General features: G+C 63.4%; 1 protein-coding gene across 4 annotated transcripts; it reads left to right on the top strand.

Moving 5' to 3' along the window:
- Positions 1-744: 744 nt before the first annotated feature.
- TEDC1 (tubulin epsilon and delta complex 1) lies at positions 745-8,567 on the top strand. Of its 4 annotated transcripts, XM_050796994.1 has the most exons (9): positions 751-1,015; positions 1,114-1,192; positions 1,584-1,786; positions 2,063-2,218; positions 3,328-3,426; positions 5,295-5,492; positions 6,687-6,773; positions 7,105-7,284; positions 7,927-8,567. In XM_050796994.1, the coding sequence occupies exons 1-9, from the start codon at positions 875-877 to the stop codon at positions 8,254-8,256; spliced, it is 1,473 nt and encodes a 490-aa protein (XP_050652951.1). In that variant the 5' UTR covers positions 751-874; the 3' UTR covers positions 8,257-8,567. The 4 variants fall into 4 exon arrangements, with proteins under 4 accessions (XP_050652949.1, XP_050652951.1, XP_050652948.1 ...); XM_050796992.1 differs by lacking the exon at positions 5,295-5,492 and having other exon boundaries at positions 745-1,015; XM_050796991.1 differs by lacking the exon at positions 5,295-5,492 and having other exon boundaries at positions 6,687-6,827.
- The last annotated feature ends 3,028 nt before the right edge of the window (positions 8,568-11,595 follow it).

Here is an 11,595-nt window from a genome sequence, read left to right as displayed (position 1 = left end):
CCAGCCCGCGCCTTTTGGGGCCGCCCGTGCACGCGGGCCCGGCTCAGCGGCGACCGGGGAGCAGCTGCTTCCGTGCGTCGGCTTCCTCCGGGGCTGCTCCGTGGCGGCGGCAGAGAGAAGCGCTGCCGCGGGCGGGCGAGGACCGGGAGCACTGGAGGAGGCGGCCGCGGGCTCGGGCCGCGCGTTCGGGACCCGGGAGCTGCCCGGGACCTCGCACAAGAAGCCAGGGGCCGGCCGCGCTGGGATCTTCACTGTGCGGCGCGGCGGGCTCTGGGCGCCTCCTGGCGGCCCGGCCGGGAAGGCGGCGCGATGGGGCGGGGCTCGTCAGCTCCGGCTGCGTGCGCAGCCCCACGGGGCGCCTTCCGGAGTCTGCGCGCTCCCGCCCGGCGGTTGCTAGGTTGCCAGGGGCGTGAGGCGCTGATGGGTGGGGCCTGAGCGAGGCGAGGTGTCGGGTGTCGTGACGATTGAGCCGGCAAGGGCGGACTCCGTGGAGTTCTCCATATCGACTGCCCTGCCAGGAGCCCGGAAGTGGGTCCGCACGAAACAGAACAGACTACACTCAAACTCCAGGGGAACCGTTCATTGGGCTTGGCCACGAAGGCGGGCCCTGCCGACGCAGTGAGTGGATGCATGTCCGGCCAGCGCGGTGATTGGGCGCAGGTCCCAGCCGGCGCGGTGATTGGGCGCTGGACCAAGCCCGTGCCGTGATTGGACTCAGGTCCCAGCGGGCGCGGTGATTGGGCGCAGGTCCCAGCCGGCGCGGTGATTGGGTGGAAGTCCCAGCCGCGGCAGTAGACCCGGCCCGTGCGGTGATTGGACGCAGGTCCCGGGCCGCGGCGGCTGCAGGAGGCCGAAAGACGCTGGTGCTGGCTGCATGCGGAGGCGGCGGGTGGACCCTGCGGCTGGGGCCCGGGCCGGGGCCCTCCCTGAGGCCATCGCCGCTTTGAGTCGGTCGCTGCCCTCGGGACCCAGCCCCGAGATCTTCCGCCGCGCCAAGTTCGACCGTCCGGAAGCGGTGACGCTCGCGCGGAGGGCAGCCGGGCCGGGTGGGGTCCCGGGCCCTCGCAGGGAGTTGAGCCGGCTCCGCTGACCGCCCGCTTTTTATTTTCGCAGACCTCCGCGCTCTGGCAGCTGCTCTTCCGCGTGCTCTCCCCACTCCCTGCGGGCAACGCCTTGGCCTCGATCGCCCTGGGTAAGCCCCGCTCCTGGCCCCGCCTGCTCCGGTAAAGCCCCGCCTTCCCCAGTAAGTCCCGCCCCGACGGGCTCTAGCCCCCACCCAACCCGATAACACTGACCCCGCCTGCCGCTCAAAGCTCCAGCTTCCCCAGTAAGCCGCGCCCCCTGACGGGCCCTAGCTCCACTCCCTTGGGTAGCACCGCCTTCTACTCGTACAAAGCCTTGGGGACGTCCCCGTTGAGCTCTGGTCTCCTCACCTTGGTCTGAGTTCCAGCTTTCCCACCATCATCTCTTCTGAACTAGGTCTTGAGCTTCTGCTCGAGTGACCTGTGGGGATCTCTGGAGGGATCCAGGTGGTGTCACCTCCAGGCAGGTGGTCCCCCTAAGGTGGTGCTCTTCTGTCCTAGAGGTCCAAGCCCGCTTGGTGAAGTCAGCACTGTGCTCCCAGGGCTACCCGAGGCTGGCGCTGGCACAACTACCTGAGGATGGCTCGAAGGGCAGCCGGGAGCTGCTGCTGGCTCTGTCCTGGCTCTTGGCCCGAGGACCTGTGCCTGAGCAGATGCTGGCCCAGACCCGAGTGCCTCTGGGTGACGAGATGACTGTGTGCCAGGTCCGTGTGGGTGAGAGTAAGCCAAGCCAGCTCTGGTCTCAACTCCTGGGGTCAGAGCAAGGGCAGGCCTGGGACAGTCCTCTCTGTGTCTGCTTTGCCCCTCCGGGCAGTTCTATGCGGGGTTACCCAGCTGCCCGGCTGAAAGCACGGAGATTCCCTGTGCAAGGAGCACCCATTGTTCTTGGCTGTGCCTCCACTCCCATCTCCATCCTGGTCTTTCCTTGGGGGTAGGGTGGGGTGGGAGCAGGGCCTGACCCTTATACTCCTCCTCTCCAGTGTGAGGCCCTGGCCAGCCTTGGCCCACCTGCACCCCACATGGAAGCAGAGGGTCCTGTGGATGTCCGCCATGTGCAGTGGTTGATGGGAAAGCTGCGGTTCCGGTGGCGCCAGCTGGTGTCCAGTCAGCAGGAGCAGTGCGCCCTCCTGAGCAAGGTAGAGCTGGCACAGGGCTTCCACCCAGGGGCTGCGTCCCGTGCTGCAAGCCACTAGCTGCCAGTCCCTACAGCCTGTCCTATGAGGCCCGGCACAGGCTTTTGACTGGATGTGGGCCTTCCTGCTCTGGGCTTACCCAGAGCCTGATCCCGTGGTTCCAGGTGGTCCTTGCAGGGGTCCAGGGTAGGATGGGGTGGGCAGGGTTGGGCAGGGAACCCAGTGGGGTGGGCAGTGGTGGGCAGAAACTGGTGTCAGAGAGCTCACAGAATTTGTCTTCTTGTTCCCAAAAGTCACCAGTGGCCTTCCAGCTCTGTGTTGCTAAACAGTGGGATGGGCTCTGTGCCATGAAAGCCACTGCTTCCTGGGCACTGGAGGGGAGGAGGACAGCCCCTGGTCCCACCACATCCTAGTGGGGGCTGACTTGTGGGGTGGGCAGCTCCTGTGGGTCCCTGAAGGTGGTAGGGGCTGGCTCAGGGGCACAGGTACCCAGCAGCATGTCCACTGTGCGGCCAGGGCTGACAGGTGGGTCTGTGGCTCCCACCAGTGTGGGGCCCCTTGGAGACCCCCCATTCCCACCCTTGCAGAGGGTCTGTTGCTCAGCTGGCCTTTCCAGGGACCTCTCACCCGATCAGGCTTGGCCTTGACACCAGCTGCTCCACTTACGTTCCTACCTGTGACTCTCTGTGTCACCTTCCAGCTTCCCTTTGCTGGGGAGCCCTCCGCATTCCCCTAGATCCAAGCAATCATTCATGTTTACACTGTGAGTCTGGCTGAACTGCTGTGCGTGTCCAGAGGCTGTTCCCCTGACGCTGCTGGGGAAGCCAGGGCACCCCACTCCAATCTTGCTCCTGCCTGGGAGCTGGGCGGGGTGGGGAGGCCATCAGTGAGATTGCCTGGCGCCCCCATTCAGCAGGCCCCAGCGGTGCTGATGGTTGTTCTGCATCCAGCCCAGCCCCGCCAACCTCAGGCAAGGAGTGGCTTTCTCCGAGCCCTCTCTCGTTATCTGTGAGGTGGGCTCTGACGGCCGGCCTCCCTGGAGTGGTGAAGACTCAGTGTTGGGGGAGGTGCTTGACTCCCACTCAGCCTGGGGTCTGCACTGCCTATTTCAGATTCACCTGTACACACGCGGCTGCCACAGCGACCAGAACCTTGGCCATCTGTCTGTCACTGAAGCGGAGATGCTCAGGGACCCAGAGGGAGGCCAGAAGGTGAGGGCCGGCAAGTTGCTTCCAGAATGGGCTTGGGTGGGCGGTGGGGAGCGGCAGTGGTTATTGTCCGCCACTGGTTATTGTCAGACTGTGTGACTGACAGATTCTCTGGGCCTCTCCTAGCCTCATGGGCCACTAATCCTTCCCTTCCACAAATCGAGATGTGGTGTGGGCGGGGGCCCGGGATGCAGGAGCCTGGGTTGCACTGGCAGCTGGCTGAGGGCAGGCTGTTGGGATAAAGGAACACGGACCTCAGGTGTGAGCTGGTGGTGTTGGCGTCTCAAGCAGGTCTCACCTGGTGTGTCAGGGGGCACCTAGGGGTGTGGGGGGGCTAGCCCACACAGCACAGGGCTGACTGGGAGGGGACAACTACCCTTCAGAGCCCAAGGCCAGGCCCACGTGGGGTGTGCTGGGCCGAGCCTGCCAAGCTGGAGCCAGCTGCATAGGCCCTGGAGACTCGCAGGCCCCGTTCTGCTTGCTACACTGGGACCACCCAGGGGGCACAGCACTTTCTAGGCAGGCCTGCCCCAGGTGACAGGGTCTCTGTGGTCCCGGGCAGATCCTGGGCCTTGGATAGCACAGACCTGGAGGAAAGCCTGGCTCTGAACCCCAGGTGGCCATGTGACCTTGGGCAGACAGCGTCCTGCTGTGACTGGGGCTACTGGAGCACTAACCAAAATGTCAGGGTTGACCTAGCCCCAGGCATCTTCGCCAGGGATGGCCGCTTCCTCTCACCCTGCTGCTGGCCTTCCATCCCCATCTTTCTTTCTGGGGGTCTGCCCGCCCATCATCACTGGCTTCTTTCTCTTGTCTGGTTTATTTTCAGGAGAAAGAGCAGGGCTGGCTGCCACTCTTTTTATTTATTTTATTTATTTGAGACAGAGTCTTGCTCTGTCACCTAGACACAGTGGCACAGTCTCGGCTCACTGCAACCTCCGCCTCCTGGGTTTAAGCGATTTTCCTCTCTCAACCTTCTGAGTAGCTGGGACTACAGGCACCTGCCACCACATCTGGCTAGTTTTTTTGTATTTTTAGTAGAGACGTTTTGTGGGGTTTTGCCACATTGGCCAGGCTAATCTCGAACTGCTGACCTCTGGTGATCCACCTGCCTCGACCTCCCAGAGTGCTGGGATTATAGGCGTGAGCCATGCACTTAGGCTGGGCTCTGTGCTGTCCTGAGTGATGGGCTGATGCTGCCCTGCTGCTCCAGATGCATATGGCCGGGCAGGAGGGCAGAGGCTCAGCGCTGGTGCGATCTCTTCTTCCAGGCCCAGTCCCCCTTCTCTGCCTCTTTCCTCTCCAACCCCAGAGACTTGACCCCTGTACCTCATCCCAGGCCTGCCCAGGGGGACCCAGGGGTCAGAGGCGGATGGCCTGGCTCCTGGCCCCTAGTCTTGTGTCTGCTGGGGCTTCCTGTTCGTGGCAAGGGCCCGTGGGTTCCAGCTCTGCAGCCCAAGTCTGCGGGATTGCATGCCTCACTTGTGGGCTCACAGGGCCCAGCCCCTGATGCCTGCCTGGCCGCTGGTACCAGCTGGGCCTGTGTCCCTGGCTGAAGCCGGGCTGGCGCCCACCCAGTCGGCCTGCACTGGCGTTGGTGGTGCTGAGGCAGCATCGGGGCGTCCTGGTCTGCCCTTGCCCTACCTGTCTTGTAGAGGCGGCTCAGCGAAGCCCAGGCTTCTGGCCCCTGGGACCCCTGGGTTGGGGAGGAGCAGAGGCTGCCCTGGCCCCAGCCTGCTCCTGCCCGGTGCCTCTGTGGGACCACTCTCTGTGGTGGGCTGGGGGGCCTGGAAGTGAGGCCCCGCCCTCTCCCGGAGGCTGCATGTGGCACTGGCCAGGGGGACTGGGACCATGCCCAGCTTCCTTCCAAGGTTTCTGGAGCGGGAGCCGCCCAAAACCTGGACCTGGCCTACCCAAAGGGCCTGCACTTCTCCTGCACTCCTGGGATGGGTCCCAGAACCTTCTGGAATGATCTGTGGCTGGTACCACGCCTGTTGCCGGGTGACTGGGCAGCTCCCTTGGATCCTGGTGGGGCCTCAGCCTGCAGCCTCCTCTCCCCTCTTAGGGTGGTAAGTGGAAGGAGGCTGGCAGGGCAGTGGAGACCACAGGACTCGGGGGTGGGTGGGAGGGGGCGTGTTTGCCCCTCCTCTCCTGCCTGCTCCCGCCCCTGGCCCTTCTTGGGAACTGCGGTGATTGCCTTCTGTTAGGTATGTTTAAGTGACTGTCCCCAAGGTAGAGGTCTTTGCTCTTCTCGTGGCCTGCCTGGGTGGGCAGGTGGGCTGCAGCCCCTGGCACCAGCCTTTTCCAGCTCCCACGCCGCCCACAGACTTGCCTATCCTCATATTCTGTGACCATGGGCCTGCCTGCCTCTGCTCTGCTCCGCCCCAGGTGGGCTGGGTTGGGCCTGGTGTTCAGGGCCATCCCTATCTGCCCCTCAGCCCACTGCTGGAGGCCCAGGCTCCTGCAGCCGGCTCCACACGCTGGGTTCCCGGGGGAAGCAGGGGTGGAGTGGGGCAGGATTCAGGGGTAGAGGGCCTGCCCCAGCAGGGGTCCCCTGCCCCAGGGCCTGAGGTCACTGGTACAGATAGCCCATGAGTGAACCTGGGAGGCCTTCTGTGTGTGGGCAGAGCAGCTGCTATGTCCAGCCGCCTGTCTGTGGGCACACTGTGGGCAGGTACCTTTGTGCAGGGCCATGGGGCAGGCAGGGCGGGGTCTCCTGGCCCTGCCTGACCATTCACTTGGGAATGTCAGGTGTTGCTCAGCTCTGCCTTTTCTGCCACCTGGGTCACCAGGCAGACTTAGGGGAGTCCCTGAAGTTACAGGGCATGGGTTTTCCCTGCCCCAGAGCCTGGCTTGCTCCTTAGTTTGGCGCCTCCCTGTCCTCCTGCAGTCCCCGGATACAGCCCCCATTCGGTGAGGGCTGTGGGGCAGAGGTCTAGGCTTGAGAGGCACCTGTTGGACTGGCAGTGGGGCTGGTGTGGGGGACAGCGGGTGTCCTCAGAGGGGAGGGCCAGCTCGTGCCTGGCAGGCAGGGCCTGGCCATGCATTGGATGGGGGCTGCCCTGTGCTGCAGAAAGCACAGGTGGGCTGTGGCGTGTGCACCGCACCAGGGTGCCTTGCTCCTCACTCTGGCCAGAGAACCTGGGTGCAGGCAGGGGAGGGCTGCAGGGGCAGGGTGTTGGCGCTGGGTCCAGCTGTCCATCCAACTGTCTGTCCGCGGGGTCCTGTGTGAGCTTCTAGCCCAGCTGCCATTTGCCTTCCAGCTGCTGCGGACTCTGGAGCATGAGAGCCGGCGCCTGGAGGCTGTCCTGGCGTGGCGGCGCGCAGAGCCGGTCTTCTGGCAGTGGATGGTGAGGAAGCCTACGCACCCCAGCCCTGGCATCCCTTCCCGCAGCGGCCCCCAGGTGGGGAGTTGGGGATCTTCCTGTTCTCCAGACAGGAAGAGGAGCTTTTAGGGAGGCCACAGACCTAGTATAGGCTCTTTCTAGGATTTCCACTCACCTTCAGGGGAGGCCCACCGCTGCTCCCGTCCTCGGCTCCACGGCCTTCTAGAGTGTGGCCTTTATGCCTCTCTGGACGTCATGGCTGCTGAGATGGTGGCATCCAGCCCGCTGTGGAACCCGCCCTCTGTCCCTCTGTCCCCTTGGCTTGGTGCACGCTGTCTCACTTGGGTCTCTGTAGGACACAGTCCTGGGCACCTGTGCCCCGGAGGCACCTGCTGCAGCTTCACAGCCCACCTTCCTGCCCTGGGTCCCTGAGTGCGGGGATGGCGAGTTGGAGCTGGTAGTGCGGGAGCTGCAGACCCTGGAGGAGGAGCTGCGGGAGGCTGTGGAGCGCAGGCGGGTGGCCTGGGAGGCCAAGGTGAGTGCCAGCCTCGCTCTGGGCACTGGCCCAGCCCCACCTTCGGGGAACCGCAGACCTGAGGGCGCTTTGGACTTGTTGAATCCTACAGTTGCATCTGATTAAGCATGGCAGGCGACACACTTGCAGGCACGCACTCTGAGGGAGCCGGAGGGCAGTTGGCGAGGAGCTGCAGCTGCTGCAAGACGGCCCCGCCCCTCCTGCTGGAGATCTGTTCTCTGATTCTTTGCATGAGGGAGGGAAGCCCGTGCTGTGTGGGTTCTGCTGCTCCCATGCCTCTGCCACACGTGCATTCACAGGGTGGTGGCCACTTCTCCACACCTGCCTGGGACCCGTCTGACCTGCTGGTGGCCACCTGGGTTTCCACCCCAAACACAGAGCCGCCCTCTTACCTGCTGCACAGGTTCATGGCTGTGAACACAGGGCTGCATTGGCTCCACCTATTTTCTTTTTCTGAGGAATTTTAACATAAATTGCCGGCATGATTTTCCCCTTAAAATCTTCAGTAAGCCTCTCTGAAGAACATGGGTGTTTCCTGCATGCCTGCGGCGCCCTCATCCCTGAGTCAGCCCAGGGGATGCCGAGGGGGCCTGAGGCTAGTGTCCTGGGGGGACAGAGCCACTGCCATTGTCTCCCACGCAGGCTCGAGGCTGTGGACGGGGGCCAGAGTGGAGTGCCGCGCGGCGGGCCTCTCGGGAGACTGTGGAAAAGGAGCTGGGAGCTCTGCAGCGGTGCTGGGAGCAAGACAGTGGCCCAGCCCCGGCCCATGGGCCACACCGACTGGTGAGACGAGAGGATGGGGCAGCAGGCGACCGGGACCTGCGGGCAGCTGAGCTGATCAGGACACTGAGGAGCCAGGAGGCCTGCCTGGAGGCGGTGCTACGTCAACTACAGGGACAGTGTCGGCAGGAACTGGCCGGGCTAGCGGGAGCCCTGCCTGGCCTCATCTGGATCCCGCCACCTGGACTCTGAGGGCCTGTGGACGGGCCCTCATGTGGGAAGCCTGCCCTGGCCCGGCCTGGCTGGGTCCTGGAGGAGCAGATTCCAAGGCCAGGTGGCCACAGGGACGATGCAGATACAGAGCCCACATCACATGCTCAGTCCAGGGGCTGGGGCTGGGCTGACTCTTGCTGGAGCCCGGGCCCGTGGCCAGCAGCACTGGGGACAGGAATGGCCGATGCCCTGAGGAGGTCGTGACAGGCCCGGCCTGGTGGTCTGGAGGGAACTCGAAAATAAATTGTAGTGGCTTTCCTGTGGGGCGAGGCTGCCGGCCCTCCTTCTGCCACCCTTTCAGGTTTCCCTGTTTGGGGCTGGGAGTGTGGAGGAGCCCCTGGGCCGTGGGCCAGTGTAGGGCTGGCCAGGTGCTGGAGGACATGCATTCCCTAGACCGGTGAGTGGCAAGCCCATGGGGAGGTGGCACAGGCCTCCCTGGAGTGGGATTGCCTTGGCTCTACCCCCCTTCATCAGGCTTCCACTGTGGGCCCAGCCCTGGGCTGGGAGCACAGCCGCCCCCCCCTCCAGCCATGGCTGTGCCTGGTGGGTGCGCCGGATGGGAGCCTGGGGCTCTGCTCCTTCCTGGGAGGTGGTGCTCCGGGTGGGGAGGCACGGCTCGGACAGAGGGGCTTTGTTCCAGAGGCTGCCCAGCAAGCTCAGCTCTGCCCTGACAAAGAAGCATCTGTGTCCCGGGGACGAGCCCCAGCCTGGCGGAAGGAGGCTCAGCCTCACAGCACCCCCAACCCCCCAACCAGCAGGCACAGGTGGCCCTGAGGCTCCAGCCCTGCCTGCCTTGCTGGGCTCCCCTCTCTTCTGGGGCTGTCGGACTCTGACCTGAGGTGGGCAGACGGGCTTGCGGGACCACCTCCAGGCTCCTGCCAACCCTGCCCCGAGGCCACGTCCGTTCGCCCTGCCAGAACATGCTCTCACTGGACCTTTCCCGTCTGCCTGGGGCCTGTGCCTGAGCGGCGGCGCACACCTCGGGCGCCAGCTCCAGTCTCAGCCTGTCTGGGCCTCCTTGGTCCCGGGGGTGGACGTGCCTAGGCCACCTGCCTCCCCATTCCCATGCACGGACCCCAGGAGCACCGGCAGGACCTGGCCATGGCCCACAAGGCCTCCCTTTCAGGAGCATCTCTCTGATCCTCTCATGCCGCTGGGCTCCTGTGGGCCGCCAGGCCTTGTGCAAATGCTCCCTGGCCTGCTCCACCCTCCGGCCCCTCCGCTAGCTCCTCCTAAGGGCTCCTGCCATCTCCACCTGTTGATTCCAGCTCTGTTCCAGGCTCTCAGACCTCAGCCTTCCTCCGCTTGCAGCCTCTGAAGGTCCCCAGTGCTCTCAGCCACCCTTGACTGCCGGACAGGGCTCTTCTTGTGCTGGGAGCAAGTCCACTTGAAGCCCTGCTTTTTATAAACTACCACAGAGGCCGGGCGCGGTGGCTCAAGCCTGTAATCCCAGCACTTTGGGAGGCCGAGACGGGCGGATCACGAGGTCAGGAGATCGAGACCATCCTGGCTAACACGGTGAAACCCCGTCTCTACTAAAAAATACAAAAAATCAGCCGGGCGAGGTGGCGGGCGCCTGTAGTCCCAGCTACTCAGGAGGCTGAGGCAGGAGAATGGCGTGAACCCGGGAGGCGGAGCTTGCAGTGAGCTGAGATCCAGCCACTGCACTCCAGCCTGGGCCACAAAGCGAGACTCCGTCTCAAAAAAAAAAAAAATAAACTACCACAGAACCGGGCTCTCACTGGCCTTGGGGACTTGAGTTTTACGAACGCAAAAGCAGGCTTGTCATGGGGTTGTCACCACTCAATATGATGCGTGAATTCAGGGCAGTCCAAGTCCCGGGTGCGTGTGTTCCCGTGATGCTGACGGTGGAGAGGGCCTGAGAGGCCAGGGCCCGCGGGAGGGCTCCCCGCGCACCCACCCAGGCTTGCTGTGGTGCTGCTTGTCATGATGGTGCAGGGATGGGACCCTGGCCTTCAGCTCTAGCTGTTACCACACGTGGAGTGGCTTGAGTCGCCTGAAGTCACAGCCTCTTGTTCTGTTGGTCCGGGGTTGCCAGTCCACAGGGTTAAAGCTGGATGGGCAAGCAGGGCAGTGTGCCCCCAGCTCAGAGCAGGCATGGAGGTCTTCACAACACTGCTTCTCTGACACTCTCCTGCCTCCCTCCCCTGCCTTCAGGAGCCCGTTATCCTCAAGTCCCCCGTCCCTTCTGTCCCCATAGCCTTCCTGTCGTAAGGCCAGCTGTAGGCCTTTCCCTCTGCCGTGCGACCTGCCCCAGAGCCACGGAACACCCTGGAGGCCACAGTGCTGGCCTGGCCGGGGCAGCAGGGCCTTGCACCCTGGATGAGGCAGCGTCCGTCTAAGGACAGTGCAGTTTGCTTCCCAGGAAGACACGTAAAGATGCCCTCGCGGGAAACAGCAGAAGTTACCTGGCCCGTGAGACCAAGTACACTCACTGGAAAGTGCAATAAACTCAACAAAACTAGAAACTTCTTTTTTTTTTCAAAGACAGAGTCTTGCTCGTGTCGCCCAGGCTGGAGTACAAAGGTACAATCTGGACTCACTGCAACCTCTGCCTCCCAGGTTCAAGCAATTCTCCTGCCTCAGCTTCCCGAGTAGCTGGGATTACAGGTGCCCGCCACAACGCCCACCTGATTTTTGTGTTTTTGGTAGAGATGGGGTTTCACCATGTTGGCCAGGCTGGTCTCGAACTCCCGACCTCAAGTGATCCGCCCGCCTCGGCCTCCCAAAGTGCTGGGATTACAGGCGTGAGCCACTGTGCCTGGCCTCTTTTTTTTTTTTTTTTTTTTTTTTTTGAGACAGGGTCTTGTTCTGTCACTCAGTGGCACAATCATAGCTCACTGCAGCCTTGATCGCCCAGGATCAAGTGATCCTCCCACCTCAGCCTCCTGAGTAGCTGGGACTACAGGTGCGTGCCACCATGCCCAGCTAATTTTTGTATTTTCATTGTTTAAAGTAGACACAGTGTTTCACCATGCTGCCCACGCTGGTCTCAAACTCCCGGGCTCACGTGATCTGCCTGCCTCTACCTCCCAAAGTGCTGGGATTATAGGCGTGAGCCGCCACTCCTGGCAGGAGAGAAGTGTTTCTGAGTGGCTCCTGTTATCTCGCGGGGACCCCGACAGCTCAGTCCACACGGCCCTTGTCTACCCCGTGTTCTTGTGCGTGGTTGTGGCTGGCGACTGTGAAGTCCTGTGCCTGGGCTCAGCCTCCAGCTGTGTGGCCCTGCGTGTGTGCCCGCACTGGCTCTGCAGCCATCCCTGTCCTGTGGCCCTGCGTGTGTGCCCGCACTGGCTC

The sequence above is a fragment of the Macaca thibetana genome, chromosome 7 (genome assembly GCF_024542745.1).
Source record: "Macaca thibetana thibetana isolate TM-01 chromosome 7, ASM2454274v1, whole genome shotgun sequence".
Classification (NCBI taxonomy): domain Eukaryota; kingdom Metazoa; phylum Chordata; class Mammalia; order Primates; family Cercopithecidae; genus Macaca; species Macaca thibetana.
Note: the sequence above shows the minus strand (reverse complement) of the source record. Positions and strands in the feature narration are given on the sequence as shown.

What these genes read in the sequence shown, in the direction of transcription:
- TEDC1 (XM_050796994.1), top strand. Translation starts at nt 875, where the DNA reads ATGCGGAGGCGGCGGGTGGACCCTGCGGCTGGGGCCCGGGCCGGGGCC. An exon ending in CTTGGCCTCGATCGCCCTGG is followed by an intron (nt 1,193 to 1,583) that starts GTAAGCCCCGCT and finishes CTTCTGTCCTAG; the next exon opens with AGGTCCAAGCCCGCTTGGTG. An exon ending in ACGAGATGACTGTGTGCCAG is followed by an intron (nt 1,787 to 2,062) that starts GTCCGTGTGGGT and finishes CCTCCTCTCCAG; the next exon opens with TGTGAGGCCCTGGCCAGCCT.